Genomic DNA, 24,646 nt, shown 5'->3' with positions numbered 1-24,646 from the left:
TTCATTTAATCGCTGCAGGTCATGTTGCAGTAAACGTACTACATAGACACATTAGAGACATTAAGAGGCTTAGACGACATTAAGAGAACGTTTCTGTTGACAGTCTGTGAAGAGTTCAGTCAAACACAAGCAGAGCAGCTTGACAGAACAAGTCACCAGTAAATGTACGACGTGGGATGTGTCATGGGGGTTGTGTCTGGTTTAAAAATCTGTGCAGACTGTGAGCAGGAGAACGGTTTAAAGTCAAACCTCTACGCTATTGCAGTTTCTCAGTTATTCTCTGTCATATTCTTTCTGGTCAAATGTTTCGTCATCCTATCGTTTCTTAACGTTTGACTCCAGTATCCTCTCTCCTGAGTCTAGGAGTCCTAAAATCAACACTTTCTCCGCGTGATGAAGATGATTGTGGCCGAGGTGAAGCGTCCGTCGTGGTCTTCTCCCCCCCACGAACTCCTGGACATTGCTCATCTCCATCAGCCTACTGTTCATCGGCTATCGCCAGAGACATGAAAATGTTTTCAGCCGTTTAGGCTGCGATTACATGTGACAGTCTTTAGTGAAGACTCTATAAATAGATCATGCCAAGCCCTTCCTAACCCTGCCCGCTAACGGAGCTGCATCCCTCGATGTATTAGATCATTATTTCAAATATAATAAATAATAATATTCCTGATTATTTGATTATCTGAACCCCTGACTGATGACTCAGTGCTCTCTGCAGCAGAGTTTACTTTTGTTCCTGGTCATAAAGTTCACTCCTCATCTTTTAACTTTGAGTATCATCAACACCAAACCTGTCAATATAACACTACCATGTAACATGTAAGCACCTGTAACAACTGTAACACCTGGTAACACTTGTGATCATGGTTGAAGATTGAAGTCTGCTTCTATGAGCCCTTGGTTTACCTCCATTACATCTGTACTGTGAGTCAATGACGCTTCACCGCATTTCTAATATCCAAAGACGTGTTCTGACACTCAGATGTGGATTTTGTCATTATTTATACAGATGTCAGCACCTTAAAGAGGCAGAAACACAGTTGAAGTGTTTGAGCATATGGATGACTCAGCGTTGACTTTGACACAGAATGTGTCATGAATGATCTGAGTCAGTAGTCTTACTAGTTTTGAGCTTTCAACTGCATCTACAGTCTTTAAATGTGTGGAATGGGGGCTCTAGGGGTCGCATGTGACTAAATGTGATAACAATATATTATTGTGTAAGACTTGTGTTAACTGAGAATCGGCACTCAGCAGCAGCAGGATCATTAGTTAGAATAAAATCTAACTGTGTAATGACTGAGTGCTGCAGAGCCTGAGAAGCGGGCGTCCAGCTGGTGCAACGCTCTGTGTTCAACTCCAGTCTACACACACACACACACACACACACACACACACACACACACACACACACACTTACACACCTACACACACAATCTGCTCGTCAGGTGCTCCCTGTCAGTTTCACTTCAACAGAAGAGTTACAAAACACAGGAGTGTGTCTGAGCTCCTGCCATCTGGTTCATTTAATCGCTGCAGGTTCATGTTGCAGTAAACGTACTGACATAAACACATTAGAGACATTAGAGACGTTAGAGACATTAGAGACATTAGAGACATTAGAGACATTAGAGACGTTATCTGTTGACGTCTGTGAAGAGTTTCAGTCAAACACAAGCAGAGCAGCTGACAGCAACAGTAACAGTAACAGTGGAGTGTCACTGCAGTTGTGTCATGTTTAAAATCTGTGCAGACTGTGAGCAGGAGAAGCAGTTTAAAGGTCAAACCTCACGTCATTCAGTTCTCAGTTTATTCTCTCGTCTATTCTTCTGGTCATTTCGTCTCCTAATCGTTTCTAAATTGACTCCAGTATCCTCTCTCCTGCAGTCTAAGGAGTCTTAAAAATCAACTTTCTCCCCGTGATGAAGATGATTGTGGCCGAAGGGGAAGCGTCCGTCGTGGTCTTCTCCCTCCCCACAGAACTCCTGGACATGCTCATCTCCCATCAGCCCTACTTTCATCAGCTAACGCCACAGACACATGAAAATGTTCAGCCGTTTAGCTGCGATTACCTGAGCAGCTTTAGCTGAAGACTCTTATAATAGATCATCCAGCCCCTTCCTGACCCCTGACCCCCGCTAACCCAGCTGCATCACTCATTATTAGATCATTATTTCTAATATAATAATAATAATATTCTGATTATTTATTATCTGAACCCCTGACTGATGACATCAGTGCTCTCTGCAGAAAGAGATTTAACTTTGTTCCTGTCATTAAAGTTCCTCCCTCATCTTTACTTTGAGCTACATCACACCAAACCCCAATAAACAACTACCTGTAACACCTGTAACACCTGTAACACCTGTAACACCTGTAACACCTGTGGTCAGATTCATGGTTGAAGAGTTGAAGGTTGCCTCTATGAGCCCTGGTTTACCTCCATTACATCCCTTTACTGTGAGTCAATGACGCTCTCACACACTTTCTAATATCCAAACTGGATTCTGACATCCAGATGTGGATTTTCATTATTTTACAGATGTCAGCGCCTTAAAGAAGCAGAAACACATTGAAAGTGTTTGAGCAGGAGACTTCAGCGTTGACCTTTGACACAGAATGTGTCATGAAATGATCTGAGCTCAATAGTCCACTTACTAGCTTTTGGAGCTTTCAACTGCATCTCACAGTCTTTAAATGGTGGATGGGGGCGGGCTCAGGGGTCGTCATGTGACCTAAATGTGAATCAACAATATATTATTGTGTAGAACTTGTGTTAACTGGAGAATCGGACCTCAGCAGCAGCAGATCATACGTTAGAATAAAAATCTAACTGTGTAATGACTGAGTGCTCAGAGCCGAGGAGCGGCGTCCAGCTGGCTGCACCGCTCTGTGTTCACTCCAGTCTGCTCTTAACTTTTAAAAAGAAACACCACGTATCTCTGGTTTCATAATGTCTCCAACTCAACTCAACCCTCTGTTATTTGCCAGGTCAGGTGACTGATGAGAGGGTGTGGCCTCCAAAGATAAGCTCTTTAACTGGTCACAGAACATCGTGACCTCACAGTCATCTTTCACCTGGCTGCATCACATTTCAGTCCTGGCCTGCAGAGAGAGAGAGAGAGAGAGAGAGAGAGAGAGAGAGAGAGAGACCTGAAACTCGTAGAAAGACTGTGAACTTTATTGCAAAGAGCTTCCTGTTGATGCATCCATCAGACGCAGAGCAGCATCATTGTCCCTGTGCAGTCGGTCTCTGAGACGCGGTGGAGAGGTGAAGGTTTAATCTCGACCATACGGCGTAACGTCCTGAATGTACAGCTCTGCTACGGATCCTGAACCCATCAGGTCCTGACGAAGCATCTGGTCCAGACCAACTGTCTGTGTTCACCAGCGTCAGATATTATCACTAGTGTCACACCGTGAAATATCACAGTCATTTGTTGATTTTTGGCCTTTAAAGTTTAAATTTCGTCAGTGTGAACTCCCAGGAACGTGTTCTCACTTCACTCTCTCACCTTCCTGACCCTTTATTTTTCATACATACATGACTGCACCTCCACACTTTGGATTTAGTTCAGATTTTTGTGTTCAGTGGCGAAGAAATCTACGACACTGGTGCTTATTTATTCTTATTCTGGCAGGGAGGGTCAGAGATGAGCGACACGCAGCAGCTGGTGTCAGATTATTAACAAAAGAAGAATATCAGCAAACTGAATCTGAGCCGTACTTCTCCTCCTGAACAGACTTTGCAGAGGCCGGCGAGGAGTCAGTCGCCTCCTGGGCTTCTGCTCTGCCTTTGATTGTACGGTTTCAGCGTGCACTCTTACATTACATCTAACATTGCATGTCCGCTCAGTTTCGCTGCTTTTGAAGTGTTTTCAGAGTCCGCTTCTCTCTGGAGACGTTAAATTACATGTGTTCGCGTTGAATTGGGTGAGTACAGGGCAGGATGGGCAGGGTGCAGCGCGGTCAGAGTCTGCGGAGCTATTAATAACCATCGCTGGTGCGGCTCCAACTTTTGATGGCACAGATTACCCACAATCATGCTTTAACCTCAGTCAGCAGTGACGAGGAGCAGCTGAGCCGAGGGCCACCTACCAGGTTTTATATTTTCATGTATTTTCTTCTGCACTCTGTTTTGTGTTGAGTTATAAAAATGTAGTTTGTAAGAACCTTCAGCTGAGACTTTAAGATACAGACATTGTCCAACATCCCAGACTCCCACACTCACTGATCAACTGTTGATTTTCCAGGATATTTTATCGTTTCATTGCAAACTACAGAACATTTTGAGCAGGTAAAAATGTTTTTTGCACACGGATAAATTATCGTTTGAAGACAAAATAATTGCAATGACTTCTTGGGCACATAAAAATATTCTGTACTCTAGTAATTTGCCATATCAACAAGTGTCCAAGGGTTTTAGAGCACAGAGCCGATGAGTCAAACTGAATCAGAAGTTACAGAAGAGATTTTTATTTGTTCAAAATGAATTATTCTTTGCAGATTTATTGGATTATTCAACAGGGACAGTGCACCTTTATAAACACTGATGTAAATGCACAGAATTAGTTTTTAGTTTTCCATCTTTAGGCCCTGGATGTGACACAGTCGTTATAAAAGAAGAATATATGATTATATATGATTAAAGCAGCTGTTTAAAGGTCTGCAGTAAACACAAAGGACATCATTGTCAGCGCACGATACACAACGTGCAAAGCAATAAAATGGAGAAGCGCAGTATAAACTAAGTAAGACGACACTAACAGAAAACATGCAACACAAAGGAAAATAACACACACACTCATGTGCTCACAAAATATATTTCATGTGTTAAAAATGTCCCATTGTGGCCTCAGACTTTCTATAAGTTACTCACATAATTTAACTATTTTTGTTTCTTGTTTTCTATCCTTTCCCTTTATCAGTCTCCACCTCTCCTCCCTCCCTCCCTCCCTCTCTCTTTCCCTCTCTTTCACAACAGTCCCTCCCTCGTCCAGTCACCTCCTTCACTCTGCAGCCACAGCTCCTTCTCCTTCTCTCTTCACCTCCGTCATTCCCTCGCTGTCTCTGCGGTTGGAGAAAGGATGCTGCCCCGCAGACTCCTGGGTCTGCTGGGACTCCTCGTGCTCTGCAAAGGTAAGAAAAACAACAACAAATTATTTCTTCAGCACGTTGAATAGATCCCGAGGTCACAGTGAAAGCTTAACTGTGCTCAGAGCTGCAGTCTTATCTGTGAGGAGGGATTGATCCTGCAGCAAACAGAGATAAAAATAACGCCTGTCGTTCTGCAAATATCCACAAACTTATATTTGTGTGAGTGTGAGTGAAGACAGAAACAGCTTAGTGAAGAGGAGGAAGGAACAGCTTATATAAAGTCCCCCCCCCCCCTCCCCCCCCATCTGCTCCAGGCTGAAGTTTCAAATGGAAGAGCCTGTTTCTGTCTGGTGGTGTAAAAGTAGATATACAGTAGGTCCAACACACACACACACACACACACACACACACACACACACACACACACACACACACACACACACACACACACACACACACACACAGTCTGTTGGTCAGTCATCTGTTAATTCATAGTTGATTAATGTGGGGCTGGATCGGGGCCATTTCCACCCTTTAGCCCCGCCCTCCTGGTTTGACTGACAGCTGTAATCACCTCTTGTGTGGAGGGTTGGGCGGGTGCCGACGGGATGAGGTGTTTTTTTTATAGCAGCCTGATCCTATTGAGGGCAGTGTCGCACCCGTGTCAGCTAATTGCAGAGCGGGGACCGCTACCTGCTGGAGCCAGCTAGCTCTGATGCTAAACGTTAGCCGTTTGCTTTGTTGCTGATCGTTGGATGAGGAGGTGGATACCGCTCTCTGAGCGTGATGTACGGAGCTGGAGCCAGGAGATGATTAGCTTAGCTTAGCATAAAGACATAAGGTGGGTTTACATCCACTTGTTTTTTATAAACATTTGCAAATAAAAAACAAAATGGAAATGAAATTTGTCTAAAGTTAAAGTAAGACACCTATAAACACTCACTAATAAACACATTATATCTCATTTGTTCAAATTGTGGAAAACAATAAACTTTAGAAAATGACAAACGGAGGTTTTAGCTGCTGTCAGACGTAGTCGTTATTTCAGGCGCTCCAGGTTCTGGAAGTAAAAGTTGAAGCTGGTGAAACTCTCCCAGTTACATCATCAGTCCAGAAGATTAAGATCCGTGTCAGAAAATGTCTGCGTAAGGACATAAAAACTACGACATCCAATCACAGAGCTTGAAATAGTTGGTGCGAGTTAAAAGATGCTGAGGAAGCAGATTCTACAGTCTGACACTTTAATCTGGTCAATTTAAATCAGTCAGTTCTGAGTGAACACAGATTCATTGATGAAGGATTTTCAGGACTGTGGCTAAATTTTGATATTGAAAAGTCGTTATCGGACATATCAGTCTCGCTGCACATTTGTCCCACAGACATTAGAGTGGCATCGATTCTCTCATCTCGCTCTCTTGTTGTCTCGTTTCAGACCACCGAAGGTCTCCCTGATTGGAAAAACAACAGAGCCAATCAGAGCCCTCGTGGGCGGGGCTAAAGTTGATTAAAATACTTAGCTATGACAAGGTGTGTTCAGAGTGTTATTAACACGATTGCAGAGTGTATTTCCCTGCAGACTCTTCTCCTTCTCTTCCTGTCTCAGTCTTAAACCAGTGTTTCTGCAACACAAAGAACTTTCTTCTTTAATCTTTTATCTGGACAGTTTCACATCTTTAGGGGACGTGAGAGCAAAACTCTCCTCTTCAGCCTGACCTCATTAAATATGGTCTGCAGTCCCTGCAGTGTGTGGAAGTACTGGATTTAAACTGACATTACTGAAACACTGAGAGGAGCGCACAGGAAAAACAGCTGAGATCGAATGTGAATTCTTCCAAACATTAGCAGGTCGTTAGTGTCAGTTTCAGGCCGCTGCAGGACGGAGACACTTTAAATAGGCTGGGAGACTCTCTGTTATCCTGGATATCTGTTTAATCCTCGCATCACAGAGCTAAAGAGGTCAAAGTAAAACTCACCGTCACAGAGCCAGAAACCAGACGAACCGCTGATCCCAGCATTTACAGTCAGACTGAGTTAACCTTTGACCTTTGTGCAGAGGATGAAACGGGGTCAGACGGTCAAACGTGTCAGCAAATACTTACAGACCACGGCGACGTCTGGCTGTTTTTATCACACGGTGACGTCTCTGTCATTGATTTGCAGCACTGTTTAAAAAGCATAAAAAGCATTTCTTTAGATACTGGAGCACTTTATTAGGAACAGCTGTACACCTGCAGATTCATGCAGTTAGCTAATAAAACCCTGCAGATCCAGGAGCTTCGGTTCACGTTCACATCGAGCCTCAGAATGAGGATAAGAGCGTGATCTCAGAGACTTTAACCGTGGCATGGCGCCGTTTCGTGTCTCCAGGTGAGGAGGAGAGCGGGGAGGGGGAGTACTGCGATAACTTCACAGACCTCAACCTGTCCCACTGCTTCATGGGAACCAGCCTGTACGTGCGGCTGCTCCTCTACACCCGCTCCAACCTCGACTGCGGCCGCGAGCTCGACCACCGCCGCCCGTCCTCGCAGCCGCTCTTCGACCTCTCCCGCCCCACCGCCTTTGTCATCCACGGCTACCGGCCCACCGGAGCGCCCCCCATCTGGATCGACCACATAGTCCGGCTGCTGGCCGAGCAGGAGGACATGAACGTCATCGTGGTGGACTGGAACAAAGGGGCAGCAAACCTCAACTACTTCACCGCTGTGACCTACACGAGGGAGGCCGCCCACAACCTGACCGGGTTCATCATGACCATGGAGGTGAGAGATCATCAGCTCAGACACACATGACCAAAATACTGGACTCAAATCGATTAGATGGACACAGACACAGCTCCAACAGGATGATTGATGATGTTGCTCTTTGACTGCTGGATGTGTAAATATAGAGTTTTATTTTACTCGATTTATTTCATTTTCTTTTTCTCTTTTTCCAAAGACTTCAGAATTACAGCCGAGAGTAGAATAACAGTTTGGAAGTTTGAAAATGTAGACGCCGGGTAAAAGGTCAACATTGTGTTCTTTAGTCTGTTCTGCTGGAGAGGATTCATCCCGTGTTCTGTGTTAAATGTCTGTGTGACAGTGAGATGAGAAAACCTTGAATGTGACGGTGAGTGTTGGACGGTGTCTTCTGCAGGAGGAAGGAGCCGCTCTGAGCTCAGTTCACCTCATCGGCGTCAGTCTGGGAGCTCACCTGGCGGGATTTGTAGGTGCCAACCTGAAGGGGAAGATTGGACGAATCACAGGTGAAATAATCAACGAGCAGGAAGAACATGAAGAATTTATAGGAAGTTCAGTGCAAAGATTTTCAGGGTTAAAAACTTTTACTATATTTTACAGAATAAATTATTTTATTTACTCATTTTCTCTTTTTAAAATCCTTTCTACGATGTTTTTAATGTTTCTATTTCTTGCATCTGTTTTCCTGTGTGTGAGTTTGGCGCCTTCACAGACTCTCCGTCCCTCGGTCTCTGCAGGTCTGGACCCGGCGGGGCCGATGTTCACCAGCGCCACCCCGGAGGAGAGGCTGGACCCCTCGGACGCCATGTTTGTGGACGTACTTCACACCGACATGAACTGTGAGCAACTTAAAATCAACATTACTGACAGTAAATGAGTCAAACACGGTTCTGCTTCCAGGTGATGCTGATTTGACGTCACATGTTGATCTTTGTGCAGTTTCAGAGGCTTTTTTACCTTGATACTTCCTGTTGACAAAAACATTTACTGTCACATGTCGAGATAATCAATAAGCGGCAGTTTAAAACTAAAATTAGGAAACCGATACGATATCAAAAGTCCTACTTCTACACAATGTCGATCAATGACGATGATGATGATGATGATGATGATTGGCTGCAACTAAAATACACATATTCCATCTTCTCAGTATTTTACATGTTGTCCTGAGATACAGGTGAGTTACTCAGGTAATTACAGGTTTATTAAGCGACACCTTCAACCTGTGATGACCGGACATGTGACGGTTTCACTCTGTATTTCCTGCACGTGCAGCGTTTGGACTGGGAGGAGTTCACGGTCACATCGACTTCTACGCCAACGGTGGAGCCGACCAACCCGGGTGTCCCAAAACCATCTTCGCAGGTGAACACACACACACGCACGCACGCACGCACTCACACTCATTGACACACTCACTTTCAGCATCTTCGCCTCTCTCCCACAGGTAAATCTTACTTTGTGTGTGACCACCAGCGCTCGGTGTTTCTGTACCTGTGCGCTCTGAACCGCACCTGCAGCCTCACGGGTTACCCCTGCTCGTCCTACGGAGACTTCATGGACGCGAGGTGTCTGCAGTGCGAGGCCTTTAAACCCGCTTCCTGCCCCGTGCTCGGTAGGTGCGGTGACATCACCTCCAACCCACCCGTGGGATGACTGACCTCTGATCACCTGCGCTTGTCTCACCTGCAGGTTATGACGTCAGCCAGTGGAGAGAGACTCTGCTGCGACGCGGACAGACCAAAGTGTTCTTCAGCACCACGGCCACGCTGCCCTACAGGAGTGAGTCCGACACACCAGAGTCCACACCGGGTTGACTCTGCTCCAGAGTCTAAGATCTCAGAGGGAATTATTGTACTTTTACTTTACTACATTTATCTGGCTGATGTAGGAACTTTGAAGACGAACATTTAAAATATTTTTATTTAACTACTCACGAGTAGTAAAATTAGAAAAACCTTGAATACGACTCTAACATGTTTCTCACGCATGCGCATCAGCAGCTAATATTAAACGTTTTAATAAACAAATAATAAAATATACAGTGAATGTGACGTGACGTTTCACTGCAAAAGAAATGAAGGTGCCACTTCACAATAAGACAACCCTCATAAAGGATTTATAAATGCTTTATAATTAGGTTATTAACACTTAATAAATCATAATTAAACAATTATAAACAAATTACAGCAGTTTTCTTACGTTGATGCAGGCTCACTATTTGGCAACATCAAGTTAATGTTTACTACTCATTAATCTGACTAATGAGTTACTATCATTTATATCAGGTCAAAGGAGCCTCATAGTGACTAATAATGATGTGTTTTAAACTTTACATTAAGGCTCTTTTTACAAGTTATAAATGGTAGTTACTCATTAGTCAGGTTAATGAGAAGCATTAACTTGATCTTGCCAAATAGTGAGCCTGAAAAGTGTGTTATAACTTGTTTATTTATGATTCATAAAGTGTTCAAAGTAATTAATAACCTAATCTTTAAGTAATAATAATAATGTTTGTGTGTGTGTGTGTGTGTGTGTGTGTGTGTGTGGCAGAGCTGAGCTACAGAGTGGACATGGTCACCTGGAACCAGTACCTCCGCTGGGGGGTCGTCTTCATCCGGCTGCACAGCGGCAGAACCTTCACCGAGGCTCGAATCGACCAGTGAGTCTCAGATCAGTCCAGGCATCTCGAATTAAACTGAGATTTACAACTGGGTTTTAATAAAAAGCAAAATAATGTCTGCTCTTAAAGTTTATATCCACCACAGGAGCCGAAATTTTAATTTTATGTCATGTTGATGACATCTCAGGTTAATGATCTTATTGTAACAAAAGTCTGTCTGTTATTGTTATTTATCCATTGATCAGGAGATAAATAACTAATGGTTTCAAGTTAACCATGGCCACTCTGGGCTTCCATACATCTCCCTCTAATGGTCCTCATCCAGATGTTGATGAGTCTGCAGATCAAAGCACTATTTCTATTCATTCATTCATTTTATAACTTGGATTCTCCTCCTGCTTCCTGGCAGTAAGCTCTTCCGGTTGGAGCAGTACACCTCCACCCGCCTGCTGGCCCAGTTCGATGAGGATCTGCAGCACGTCCAGAAGATCTCCCTGCGCATCAGCACCGGCAACGTGATCGGCCCTCGGTACAAAATCAGACTGCTGCGGATACGCTTCACACCTCTGGAGCGTCCTGAGAGGTCAGAGCTCGGCCCACAGCGCTGCTCAGTGAGAAAATGTTTAACTTAACTAATCTAGTTTTCCTCTCCTTCAGGCCGTTAATGTGCCGCTTTGACATCATCATGGAGGAGAACATGGAGGTGGCATTTCGACCTTTGCCCTGCAACTCTGGCCCCTGACTTCCTGCACAGACAAACTTCTTCTTCTATGGAAACACATCTTAACACGCCCCTAACCCGGCCGAAGGACACCCAGACGTCCTCTGGATGCTACAGGGTGTCCCGGCCCCGGGTGCACCTCCAGGGGCCCCACGGGACGAGCTCCAGCCTCCTCGCCGGCTGAAGAAGATGACTAAACAAGCTGTGGATAACTCCTGGTTACTGGACAGTCGGGATATTGTTATGTATGACCTGGAGCCACGTCTCCGCTGGTGCTGACGGGAATTCTGTAAAGCTAATAAGAGCGACCGGTGATAAGCTGTGAGGTCAGGAAACACAGCAGATTAAGGAAAAGAGCTGCTGCAGGAGAGTCTTACATCACGGTGAGATCAGGTCTCATGTTCACCTGCAGTCGGACAGTCAGTACGACCTACTCATCTGTCTCTCATCATATTCACAGCAGCGTAACAAACATGTCGTAATTAGACCACGTCACAACTTTTTAAAAAATCCAGTTTAAATCTGATTTCAAGGAATCATGAAACATACAATCATGTATGTAGAGACAAAACATACATGTGACGTGACCCTGTATTCTGAGTGCAGAAGACATTTGGTCGGTTGCTGTTAATAGAAATAGATTTGCCAGAAAAACTTATTCACAAATTTTATATACATTTCTTCTCGTTTAAAAAATGAATGCACCTTAAATTTACAGAACAGAATAAACTCATATTTACCCAAAATATCAGATGACATGGTGAAAAAAAAAAAAGTTATATACACAATTTTCTGATATATTCCCTTCAGAATCAGCCACGTGAATCAATTTAATCAATATGATGCATAAATAAATACGATAAATAATCATGTATGTTACTGTATGTGGTGACCCCTTGTGTCTGGAAACCAAATTTAATTCAAATAAGAACTTAATCTTGATTTTTCTTTTTTTAACTTTGTATAATCAATAACAGAAATCTGAAATATTTACGTATCAAACCCTTTGATCAGTTTATTGCAGTTCTCTGTGCCTTATTAATTCTTATTAGTATTTGATCAGCGTTCAGATGAATCTGTACTGTAACAGTGATGCTGCTCTGAGGTAAAACACGACCGGAGAGACGCTGTTCTCCTGCCGTGGCTCCGTGTGGAAAATGTGAAAACAAAGGTCGCTAACGACGAGCGTTTGTAGCTCGTTAACTGATCCCCGGGTTTCAAACGAAGCAACTCTTCGGCTGTTAAAGAGTCGAGTTACAAAAAACTGAGCAGCCAATAAAAAGAGAAACGTGTCAGTGTTTTTTTATTATGAATTTTCATCCAATGTTTAAAATAAATATTGATTTCAAAACATATCTGATCCAATACTGATTTATTTTCTGCCACAGATTTTTGATGTTCTGTACAGTGACGTTAAAGTGAGAATGTGAAGCTGTTTTTACTGTCGATCGCAGGAAAAACAAGATTTCAGGAAAAGTAAAATGTTACTGAGGTTCTTCTAAAGTGACGTCAACTCCACCTTTGAACAGACGCTGAGGTTCAGATAGCGACGGAGCTGAGACGACAAACACAGTCCCAGTTTCCTCAAGATGTTTGACAAAATAATTCTCATCACCAGAATCCACTTTTGTGCTTTTCTGGAGCTTTCAGCCACATCTTGTGTCCTTCATCAGCAGATGGAGTTTGGTCAGTTGTCAGAGACACACTTCAGTTGTTATTAGAGCTAATAATTATTTTTCTAAAACACTTCCTGGTTCCAGCTTCTCAAATGTGAAGATTTAAGATGAAACTGAGAATCTTGTTACAGACTAAACAATCGATTGATTGAAAAAAAATAATTAGCACATTAATAACTTGCTAGCTGCAGACTTTTCATCAAACTGACTCCAAACAGCTTCTGTGGTTCACACTGATCTGTAAACATCAGATTTATATTTTGAACCTTTTTCATCAGCTTCTCTCAAGGTAAGAGCCGCAGTGACGCATCACTTCCATCAGCTGGAGACATGTGGCAGTGAGGGAAGTGACAGGTGTGACTCATCGTTAACGTTATGAGTCACACCTGATTTTTCCAACTGGAACATGTCAAATTTCCTGCTGTGAAAATGTCTTTTTTTTTAACCGTTTGCTGTGAAATAACAGTGACCAGATCAGTTTCCAGCTTTGAAACACAACGACACTCAGACAAAATCAAAATGAGAAATGTTTTATTTGAACAGTAACAACTGGAGAGCGGCCTGTGACGTCCGCTCATGTCACCGACAGCGAGGCTGGTGTAACGTGTAATGTTGGACCGTACAGACGAGAAAAACAACGGAGACGGAAAGAAAACGACAGGATGTTAAATTAACAGACCTACATCGTCAACAAGCAGCTAAACCAACACTGGCGATGTGTACTTCTCTGATAACGGGGAGGGAGGATGTGATGATGATCCGTCAGCAGGAAAAATCACTTCACTTGACCTTTTGTGTGTTTTTCTCAATTTCACCTTTTACATTTCTCAGTAACGATTCAGCTGCTGATTTCAACCGGATGAACAGCGACTGTTTGAGTTTTAAATGAAGAGAGAAAGAAATCAACAGGAAGACACACACACAAAAAAAAACAAAAAACGAAGATGTGAAGACAGAAAAAGTGTGAAGAGATAACAAAGTTGGAAAATGTGAAGCTCCAGCTCTGCAGGTGTCAACGTTTCACATTTCACAAACACCGACAGAGCGGAGACTTCTTCACAGTTTTTTTTAAATGCGTCAACATTGTGCTGTTGATCAGAATCAACACGGGCCACAATCGGCCCAAGTCAAGGACGAAACACTTCCCCCCCGATTGGCTGGTTTTTACTAGATGTGTTATCAGTCGAGAACAAGTCAGCAACATCCAAATGAAATACCTTTCCACTGTCCGATCACCAGTTAGGACCTAAGAACAGGAGAGAGAGAGAGAGAGAGGGAGAGAGAGAGGGAGAGAGAGAGACAGAGAGAGAGAGACAGAGACAGAGAGGGAGAGAGAGACAGAGAGACAGAGAGAGAGAGAGAGAGAGGTCAGACAGATCCAGGTCAGGGCTGACAGCTGGGCCACAGCAGAAAGAATAAACAGCAACAATAAAAGAGGATTTGACCAGTTTGAATGGAGAGAGAAGAGAGGAGAGGCGGGAAGACGGGATTGGACGAGCTCAGGTGTGATTAGAAGCTGATGAGTGGGAGGTGGTGGCGGGGAAACCTCCTTAAAGCGGTAACGTGTCAACCGGTCAAAGGTCGAAGGTGGAAGGGAATATTCCACGACCCGACGACCCCAAAAGACTTGACACGAAGCCGCCGGGAGAGAAAGAGGCGGCGGCCTGCAGGGCTGTTACACAACGAGAGCCAGGAGAGGTCAACACCGTAAATCTGACTAAATGTGTCACGGCGAGTCTGACACAGCAGCTGCAGGACGGGACGGAGGAGACGCCTGATGTGAAGACGGCGGGAACAGATTTTTACTGCGAAGCTTTCAAACATTTACAGGCTGTTAGAAGTTAGAGAATATAGATTATTGTTTATTAATGAGCTATAATTAAGATAATCTAACTGAGTGACTGTATATTCTATGATTCAACAGTAATGTACCAGCTCATGCTTCGTGCACGTGTTCACATGTGATTGTTGCCGCTCCTGTGCTGATAAATAAATGTACGTCACGTCGACCCTTGTGTTTTTGTGGACGTGGAAAGAATTCGTGCGTTGGTTTGTCTGAAAAACGTCAACATTAAAAAAGCAAATACTGAAAAACGTTTTACTCTGGAAGGAGAGAACTTCCTGCGCCGTTGTTCTACAGGGGCGTTAACTTACCTGCAGGGTTGTTGCGGTTGTTCTGTCGCCTCAGCGATCCGCCGCGGTTACCGAAGCGATTGCTCCTGCGCTGGGGGCCTGCGCTCGGTCTGTACGGACCTCCTCTCCTCGGTACCTGAAGAGAAGGAGAGAGAAAGGACTGGAGAGTCAGTTCGATGTATTCTCCATCAGACTGGAGGGTCGCAGGTGAAGCTCCACCGTAGCCCGACTCTTTAACACTCACCATGTTGTCGTCTCGTCTCCTGCTTTGCTCCTCGGACCAGGCGGAGAACCCCTCGTCCTCCACCTGAGCCAGCTGCTCACTGTAGTCTAACCCCGGCTCACTGACGGAAACATCAACACAAGTAGCGGGAAAGTTCAGTTATTAAAACACTAAGACACTTACACAGACTGAACTTTGTACTTCAAGTGCAAAACATAGTTTTTTTCCATTTCTGCTGCGGCTGATTATTTCAGTTTTAGTCAGAGAGATTATCAATGAGTTCAGTGGGTTGTAGTGAAGCTGAACTGAGAACTGCTGACAAAAAGATTCTGGTGGTTTTCACATCCTGACACTCAAAAGCTGCCATGAAAAACTTCCTGTGTCTTTAGTTTTTATTACTCAAGCAAAACTTTACCGATCCCCCCGAGAAAAGCTCCAATGCAAAACACACAGATGCAACAGTGGTAAACTAAGTGTAGTCTCACCCGGCTGGACCGAGCTGACGCTGTGACATACTGCTCCCTGGTATCGTGACCTTCACCCCCTCCAGTCTCTCCTGCCGCCTCCTCTCCAGGTCGTGCCTCAGGTCCCCCGGGCCTCGCACCGGCTGCTGGTTCAAACCCTGTCGTCACAACATCAGCGCAATTAATAAAAACAATCCGAGAGCCAAAGCAGAACTAGAGAAAGAGATGTTTATTCACCTGCATCGGTCCCAGTCTGGAGAACAGAGGCTCGTCGTCATCCAGCAGCGAGTTCATGTTGAGACTGAAGCCTCTGCAGAGGAGAGGATTTAAAACCAGGGAAAAAGCTCTGAGTTAAACAAACCTTCAGTGTTTCATCGCTCTTAAGCTCGACGCCTGTGGGAGTGGTGCGTTTCATTTTACTTCACTGGGACGACTGAAAACAACAACTAGCGTCCCCGAGTGAGACGTACCGGTTTGAACTGAACCTCTCATCCAACGTCAGCTCCTCCGTCTCTTCTTCAGAGTAGCCGCCTTTCTGAGGAGCGGAGAAACGCTCGTTCAGGGTGACCCCGTCATCTCTGAAATATTGCTCTGCAAACAAGACAAGAGACAAGGAAACACTCATGTTTTGTGTACGTGCTTCGTTGACTGTATACAAATTACAACTCCTGAGTGACAGGCTGCAAACACAGACAGGTGTGAACTCTGCCCGTTAGATAATTGCAGTGATTTGACAAATTCCGCCAAGATTTAAAATGGTTTGACTTCTGCAGGTGACAGCTGGTTTCCCTGAAACTGTCACTGACCCCCCCCCGAAGTTTAGCGCATGAGCTAGCACAGCTGTTTCCTTCAGACCAACACCTGAGGACCGACTACACTGTGTTACTTGAAAGTAACCTCAATGAACAGTGAATAAGTTTGTGCTGATTTCCTGATACGGACGCGTGTATATATATAATGTATAGTGACCTTTGACGTGGTGCACCAGCGTGATGATCTCCTGTGCAAACGTCCCGGTGTGCGTGGCCGTCTCCCGGTACGTCCCAGAGTGCTCCAGCATGGGCAGGAAGTCCAGACGCTGACGACCCACGTTGACGAGGTCTAAAGAGAGCTGCCTGTCTGAGGAGTAACACAGCGAGCTGCAGAGGAGGAGGAGGAGGAGGAGGAGGGTTAAAAACAACAGCCAACAGACAAATATGGTTTCCCTCAGGATGATGAAGATGAGCCCTTTGGCGCATAAAGATAAATTACCTCCTAGATTTAATCTACCAGCTACGGTGACAGGGAATTCTCTGGTTTATAGATTCTCATAAAACATGGGAAACTTGCTGACATCGCTGCTTCATATAAAGGTTTCAACAGCTGGAAAATGCTGCACGAGTCATTATTTTATGGTCTCTGATGATTTGATAATGACTGTAGCGGGGAAAAAAGTTTAATGACAGACTATAAATGTTTTCAGTGTCTCAGCTTATATTTCTATATGTTCAATAACTTCCTGTGTCCATCACTTCACACCTGAGCAAAAGGAGATAAAAACAGCTTTACCTTACCCGACACACTTACCTTTCATGTGTTCCACAACCGACAGTGTTTAGTGTAACTACATCCTGTATGTTGACTAAAAGCAGGGATGTTCAACCTCTAAATGCACAGAATCAGACAAATTCATAATCTTTTTAAATGATGCCTAAGGAGGGTTTAAAGGGAAAGCTGGAGGAGAGCAGGATTCCCCTCGTTTTAACAGACAGGTGAGTTAAAGGCAAGGTGAAAGTTCACACTTCTTTTCTCGTCTCCAGTGTGTCTTCACGTGCGTTTGGTTCTCAGTTCATCAGGGTTCTCTCATGGTGAACACAGACGCCACAACAGGTTCTCCACCGCTCCGCTCCATCCTCATCTTTCTTTTGGAGACACTTGGCTTGATTTTCTTCAAAGCCAAAGTACATGACGCTGCTCGTGACGTCAACATCTTCTTGACGACGCTTCAGTTTCACGGCTTCAAGAGTTTCCTCTCGACTGATCTGATGAAGCTTCTCCATACTTGTGTCTGTGGGTTCAGTTTCTCCTTTTCGACAGTGTTGACATTTATCAACATTAATAATTATGTTCATGGCTTTAACGTGTCTTTCTCTCCAGTTGGTGACATTTATATTTACTTCATTCTCCTCCATTTTTCAGCTTTTAAGACTTTTATGTTCATGGCTTTTATTCCTCCTTTTAACTTCACAGATGTTGCTCTGATTTCTCTTTTCTTTCTTTCTTTCCCGCACTGATGTTTATGTTCACAGCTTCATTTCTCCTTCCAACAGAGCAGGTGATATTTACGCTCATGGCATCGATTCCTCCGCTCGACAGCACTGAGGACGCTTTCCATTTATAGTCACTGATGACTAAGCTGATGGTTTTATTTTCTCCTCTTTTTAAGATTGATGATGTTTATGTTCATGGATTCAATTTCTTCTTCTTTTATTTTTCCATCTGTCCGTCCTTGTGGCAACCCGGACAAGAATAAGACTCTTTAGTTGCTCGTGTTTGTCTGAGCTTGGATCCGTCTCAGCGTTCCCACAGTGAACATGCTTTGAATCCTCTTTCCAAAATAAGACAGTGACTTAAATAAACATTCAAACACTCCAGCAGCTCGTTTCAGTAGCTGCTCCAATTAAGGAAGAAGTCGATCTTCTCCAAGCCTTAAACACAAATACTCCCTGCTCTTCCACACAGGATGGAAAACAGCCTGGTAAATTTCTTCACCATGACCAACTTGCTCTTCTCTCATTCTTTTGCATCTCCAAAAATCTGATGTCATCTGAACGACCGGATCTCATCCAGCTCAGAAACGCTCTTATCTTCCGTTTGCATATTCCTAATTATTATCCTCTTCATCAGAGAGGGCTCAGATTGACTTCCTTCCTTTAACTGTCTTGGTTTCTTGCTCCGTCATGAGGAAAGTGATGTTGCGTAACAGTTAAGGCTTCACGTCTGAACATCCATGTGTTCACAGAGCTCCGCCCGTCTCTGTCGGCGCTGTTCAACTTCCGTTCTGAGACGAGAGCAGTGATCTGACGTTTCCTCTGCAGGTTTGGTTTTGAGTCTTCTGGGCCTTTTATTTTAGACACTTCGGTCTCAGATGAGTCAGCGGAAACAGTGAAAATCATCTCAACCAGAGGTGGAGGAGCTGGTTCAATACAAAACGATGGAGGATCGTCTCACCTGCAAAACACAAACACTTCTTCTTGTCGACGTCAAATGAGTTGAGTTTTCCATTTTCAGTCAAAGTGGCTCCAAAAAAAAAACTTTCCAACACACATCACAAGACTGAGTGACGACATACGGCGACCTTCCTTCAAAACATACTCCCACAACAGCTGGTGTTTGGAGGTTGTGTGCTGTCACAGTTGCTTTTAGGTAAGAAAACTAGAATAACAGGAAATTAAAAGGCTGGTTCAGGTCGTATTCAACACGCTGTTCAGGATGTCTGTCGTCACAAAAGGCCACAGTGAGTGTGATGGTGCATCTTGTGCAGCCCAGTCCTCTTCAGTCTTCCTTCTTCTAAGACCCTTGTGATAAACAGACACGTCAGATCGCCGGTGGAGGACGAATCTGCTGCCTTAGGGTGAACACCTGCTGTCCTTCAGGTAAATCCTGCCAGAATCTCTTCCTACATATCGTCAAAGCCATCTCCCCCTCTCAGGTTTCCAGCTGACTTGACCAGTAAAGACGTTCAGTCTTGTTCTCAGTAACTGCTCCTTTAGGTCAGGAAACCGAAGCAGATGTGAATTTGTGGATTCGATCATCTGGAAGTCTTGATTTATGAATGAATGAACACCAGGTCCTTTCTTTATTTCCAGTTAATTCCTCCACACAAGCGTCAAGTGCTGAGTGACGTCTCTCACTTATGAAGAATCAGATGCAACTAAAACACTTTGCTTCTTCGCTCGTCTTCTTCTTCTTCATTTTCCCAAAACGTATTTCCACTGGGGATTGATTTGATCAGGATGTTTGAGCTTTTCCACGGTCTTCAGTTTCAATAGCAACATGTTTCTTCCTGGTGTTTTCACATGAAGGCGACTTCAGCTTTGTACGGAGATGTACTGGTTCTTCTGCGAGGCGCCTCGATCGGGTAAAGCGTGTTATCTGGTCGATGCTGGTGCCAGCAGTTCCTTACAGGCGTCGAGACGTTTCATGTAAACATTGAGGATCTGGCAGCTTTTGAATCGTCTTCAACCAAATCCACTTCAATGACAAACGTTATTTTCTCTCCAGTAATTCTCCATCTTCCATCAGCTTGTTTCTTTCCTCTTCCTGCAGCAGCTTTCCGTGAGCTCAGAAACAGAAGTGTGAACTTCCACCACTCACCATTGATAATGTGATTAAGAAATACTCTACCTGTTTTGGTTAACGGGTCGGCTCATGTCCACTTTAATGGTTAACGTTTCCTCCTTTACGGCGCTCATGTTATTGGTTTTCTGATCGTTCCACACGCGCTCCCTCTGACGGGGCATTTTAGGGTCCAAGTCGTCCCTCGGTAGGTGTCGGTCCAGACTTGTGGCCCTGACGTCTTCCCACCGTTCCGCCCAGTTTGGCTCCTCTTCAGTGGGATCCTCGTAACAATCTTGCCTGAAGGGTCGGTACGCTGGTCTTTGCTCTTCATGAGGAGGATCTTGGTATTCCTGGGGGGACTGCTGTAAGCGTGGATGATTCCTGGACGGTCCAGTCCTTCCGCCCTGTCCGCGATTCAACCTCCCCCTGGCCGGGCGAGGACTGCCCCGCCCCTTGTGGATCACAGAACCATCTCGATTACCATATCTCATGGGGTTGGGTCTATCTTGCGGCACAGGGCTCCTCCTCGTTTCAAGATAGTTTGTGTCTCTCCAATTATCTTGTAATCGGCGTCCTCTCATGTCTTCCCGATCATCCAGCCTGCTGTCTGGCGTCCTGAACCGCTCCTGCGAGGAGCTCAGTGGGCGGGGACTCCTCCGTCGATCAAAGTCAGGGTCCAGATCTCTGTGCTCGTCAAAGTGTTCCCACCGTGACGGCTCTCTGCTCTCTGCGATACCGTGATCGTGTTCAATGACGAGTGGCCTCGAGTGATGAGCGCCTCTGTGGAGGAGGCTCCCCTGAACGTCTCCTCCAAACCCATCTCGGGGTGCGTCCACTGAGTAACGCAGTTCCCCAAAGTCCTCCTCATTCCTGTACCTGTGACAGCACAAGAGGAGGTAACACGGTTCAACAATGAGACACGGAACCATCCAATCTTCACATCTGCTTTTTCATTTACACTTGACATTAGCTTTGGATTTATCTCACGATCTATAACCGTTAAGTGTTTGGATTTTCCAGTTACTGATGCAACGTGAATTTGTTAAAAAAAAAAAAAAACTACTTTTGCCACTAAAGCTGCCACTTGCATTAACAACTAGAGTATGTCCAACATGAGACATGCAGAAATGTTAGAGCGCTAGAAGAGCTTGCGAGGAGAGAAAACTTTAAGCCATGCAATATTTGTTAGAATTAGAAATAGTATTTTGTGTTATTAAAAAAAAAAAAAAAAAAAAAAAAAGACAGTGAGGGGTTTTGCTCTATGAAAATTAGAAAGATGAGCATCCTCTGAATTCTTCGTTTCCTTTTTCCCTGCGATAGTGCTTCAAAGCATTTCGCTTAAAATTTACCCAGGGTGATTGGCGTCATCCATTTCTCGTCTTTGCCTTTTAAAGGGGGGGTTCCTCTCTTGATGTGGATCCGGCCTTCGTCTGTCTCTGTTGGGACCCTGTGCGTTCCTCCTTCCTCTTTCCCTATCTACTCCGCCTCTTTGGTCATCTGTTCTCACACCGGGACTGAGGTCTCTGAACCTCCCTCGACCTCTGCCCTGCTCCTCTCTCCAGCCCAGCCCCGCCTCTCTCTGTTGGTGGTCCATGTGAGACCTTCGCACCTGTGGCAACCTTTCCGTCACCACACTCGGGGGGGAGTGAGGAAACCTCCCCCTGTTTCCAAAACTCTGGAAGTGTTCTCTAAACCCCCCTCTGCGTCTATTTCCATCTCCTCCTACATTATGCAGTGGCGAGAGCCCCCGGTCATCGTAGCGCACATCATAATGGGGCGATGGCCGTCTGTGGTAAAACTCCTCCTCGTCTGGACGACGTTGATGCGAAAACTGACGGTCATCTGGGAAAGGAGGGGATCTTCTCTGGCCTTCTGGGTACATGTCTTCCCTGAAGTAGTCCCAGTGCTCTTCAGGATCCTTTCTGAGGCGGTGACTCCGGTCCAGCGGGTTCCCGTCCAGTTCTGCAAGGACTTTGTAAGGATCAAAGTCTGGTTCCTCCCATGGGAACCTCCTGAAAAACAAATATAGAAAAGAAAAAAAGAAATCATGTCACCACTTTCGACAAAGGAACTGAAAAATCTGCAGTCACACCATAATTTATACAAAAGCAAAAATCAAAGTCGATGAATGTAAATCATTATTTCTGGGTTTAAATTTTAGACACAAACAGGAGAAAATAAAATAATGACAAAGTATTTACCTGTAGTGAGGAGATCGCGACCGTGGTCTGGACATTTAGTCAACCTTCAAGAGAAGGAAAGTTTTTTACTAAGATTAACGCTGCAGGTAAAACACAACAAGCCACAGTACAGGCAGCCATTACAAAACTTTTTCATCTAACTAAGAAATCAAGGAGAACTTTCTTTTCACAGGGTGTGACTAACTGTGATTAACTAGACCGTTTGTCCTCCGGGACAAAAATGTGTCTTTACTCTCCTTAAAATACATCGTCATAAAGTGTGACTTAAAGATGATTCAATATTAAAGTTACACAACTTTCAGCAAAATCATTTCATGACGTTTGGAAGAAATTTGTTCTCATATAAACCATATATCAGGATGTATACTCATATCACAAGATATCAATCAAATCAATATCAAATTATAACATTTCAACCATTTTGCACAGCTCCACCATAAAGGTGAGGTTTTTCCAACTTCATGAAAGTATTAGATTCAGACTGCACTGGTTTTAGCTTGGTGGACTGAATAAATTGGATATTGATTGAATGACAAATTATTTATTCTTATTTATACTACAAACTAGTTTCTACTCAGTCTCCATCTAAAGGACACAGCTGTCTGTTTGCAGATACTGACATTAACAAGTCACTGACAAAACAACTTTAACATCTATAATCCAATGAGCATCAATCTTCACTCTGCAGGTGCACAGATCAATATCAGCAGCAGATTGAGTTTCTTCAACCATAAAACCAAGTCACAATTAGTTTTTACAGATTAACAACAACAACTCTTTTTGCCTGCAGGGTTTCTGAAAGTTAGATTTAAGACATTTTTAACACGTTTAATACCCGTCAAACCAGCCGAAGTATGAACCAGAAGGCTTAGAATTGATTACCAAGTGCGTGTATATCACATTTTAGTGAGAATATAACATTAATATAATCACTTTATCATTAAACATGACCTGAATATAAGCAACAGCAGATGGATAACGAATGGATTAATGAAGGAAAAAAAAGTTGCAAGAATTTCACATTAGGTTAAAGGTGTATTTTCGTGAGGTGCCAGACACCTCACTAAAACAACATACAAAACAACCGTTATGGGTAATGTCAGTTTTAATACCCTTTAATAAAAAATAACACCACTGCTATTTAAGCTAAGCTAACGTTACGCAGTCGACTTACCTCCGTGCGCGTCACACGCCAGGCTACCGAGGCTAACGTTAGCTAAAGCTAGGACGAGCACACCAAAAACACAGCGATATAACAGTTTGTAATGTTAAAACACAACCCTATGTATTAGCAAATATACCCTCAATCTAGCTAAATGCGCTGAGCTTTCTGCTGAAGTCAGAAAATGGCTGTATCGTCGTTGACTTCGGTAACATCCGCAAACTGCCAAACATCAACGAGATCATCACTTCCGCTGCGTTCTTTTCAGAATAAAACCATTGGTTGCGCGAACCCACAGCTCCACAGCAACAAATTAAACAGACTGAATATAAAGATTTCTATAAAGATATTTATATGCAGTCTGTGCTGTCAAACAACAAATCAACAGTGGTTGAATTACTCAATATAAAAGTAATAACACCACAGTGTAAAAATGCAGAAGTATTATTAGAAACGTGCTTGAATCACAAAAGTAAAAGTGCTCATTGTGCAGACTGTTCGATTTCAGGATTATAAAATTTTGTGTTGTTGTATTATTTTCATTGAAGAATTAACATGAAAGAAGTATTTCAATGAGTTAGTGTGTTGGTACTTTATGACGTACATTATATTTTATGAACTGATTATGTGTAACTATAGTTGTTAGATAAATGTAGAGGACTAAAACTTACAATATCTCCCCCTGAAATGTTGTGAAGTAGATATATAAAGTATTTAGAAGAACTTGTAAAATTTCAGCGCCAATAATTGCAGCCAAATTAGTCTGAAAAGGTCACTGCGAATATGGAAGGTCATCACTGAATATAAACCTGAGATGGGCTACAGAACTTATTCTACAACTCTACCACTTAATTGTCCATGTCCTGATAAAGTGCAGCAGGTTTTATTAATGCAGTGTGAAAGTTTACAAATTCTCCTTATTTTCTAATAATAATGTGGAATAACAAATTAAATAGTTTTCTTGTGTTGAGCTAATAGATAAAAAATCATGGAAAACAATTTCCACCAGGAAAACTTTAAATAAGGATGAACATTTATTAGACTAAACTTATGACACAACTCAAATTTTGGGCTCTTTCACCTTTATCACAATTTTGATTTAGTGTCTCATAAATGTGACTTTATATCTCATTGTATTGATTTAAAAACTTATAATTATGACTTACCATTAATATTTCTATTTCCATTCTTAACATTTTGTCAGTGATGATAGTATCTTCTTTGTACCATCACACTCTGTGCGACTAGGTGAGAGAAATGTTTTATTTTGAAGGTTGAAAGGCTA

At 43.6% G+C, this 24,646-nt stretch overlaps 2 protein-coding genes across 3 annotated transcripts; one reads left to right on the top strand and one right to left on the bottom strand.

Annotated features, from left to right (window-relative positions):
* The first annotated feature begins 4,994 nt into the window (after positions 1 to 4,994).
* On the top strand, positions 4,995 to 11,203 carry LOC111238311 (lipase member H-like). The gene is made up of 10 exons (XM_022767747.1): positions 4,995 to 5,142; positions 7,468 to 7,859; positions 8,236 to 8,344; positions 8,576 to 8,677; positions 9,114 to 9,203; positions 9,286 to 9,453; positions 9,531 to 9,620; positions 10,392 to 10,500; positions 10,871 to 11,044; positions 11,119 to 11,203. Exons 1-10 carry the CDS (start codon positions 5,091 to 5,093, stop codon positions 11,201 to 11,203), a joined length of 1,371 nt encoding a protein of 456 aa, XP_022623468.1. The 5' UTR covers positions 4,995 to 5,090.
* A 2,190-nt stretch (positions 11,204 to 13,393) lies between these two features.
* LOC111238304 (bcl-2-associated transcription factor 1-like) lies at positions 13,394 to 23,560 on the bottom strand. 2 transcript variants are annotated; one of them, XM_022767736.1, is made up of 11 exons: positions 23,374 to 23,560; positions 22,200 to 22,243; positions 21,348 to 22,010; positions 20,065 to 20,874; positions 16,648 to 16,817; positions 16,149 to 16,269; positions 15,916 to 15,988; positions 15,700 to 15,836; positions 15,236 to 15,335; positions 15,013 to 15,127; positions 13,394 to 14,104 (listed from the first exon to the last, which is right to left on the bottom strand). In XM_022767736.1, the coding sequence occupies exons 2-11, from the start codon at positions 22,232 to 22,234 to the stop codon at positions 14,091 to 14,093; spliced, it is 2,238 nt and encodes a 745-aa protein (XP_022623457.1). In that variant the 5' UTR covers positions 22,235 to 22,243; positions 23,374 to 23,560; the 3' UTR covers positions 13,394 to 14,090. The 2 variants fall into 2 exon arrangements, with proteins under 2 accessions (XP_022623457.1, XP_022623458.1); XM_022767737.1 differs by lacking the exon at positions 20,065 to 20,874.
* Positions 23,561 to 24,646: the final 1,086 nt, after the last annotated feature.

The sequence above is a fragment of the Seriola dumerili genome, unplaced genomic scaffold (genome assembly GCF_002260705.1).
Source record: "Seriola dumerili isolate Sdu_G_001 unplaced genomic scaffold, Sdu_1.0 BDQW01001298.1, whole genome shotgun sequence".
NCBI lineage: Eukaryota > Metazoa > Chordata > Actinopteri > Carangiformes > Carangidae > Seriola > Seriola dumerili.
Note: the sequence above shows the minus strand (reverse complement) of the source record. Positions and strands in the feature narration are given on the sequence as shown.

Coding starts and splice junctions, on each gene's coding strand:
- LOC111238311 (XM_022767747.1), top strand. CDS start 5,091: ATGCTGCCCCGCAGACTCCTGGGTCTGCTGGGACTCCTCGTGCTCTGC. Junction 7,860..8,235: donor GGTTCATCATGACCATGGAG/GTGAGAGATCAT, acceptor TGTCTTCTGCAG/GAGGAAGGAGCCGCTCTGAG. Junction 9,204..9,285: donor TCCCAAAACCATCTTCGCAG/GTGAACACACAC, acceptor TCTCTCCCACAG/GTAAATCTTACTTTGTGTGT.
- LOC111238304 (XM_022767736.1), bottom strand. CDS start 22,234: ATGTCCAGACCACGGTCGCGATCTCCTCACTACAG. Junction 20,875..21,347: donor GATGACGCCAATCACCCTGG/GTAAATTTTAAG, acceptor GTGCTGTCACAG/GTACAGGAATGAGGAGGACT. Junction 15,837..15,915: donor CCAGACTGGGACCGATGCAG/GTGAATAAACAT, acceptor TTGTGACGACAG/GGTTTGAACCAGCAGCCGGT.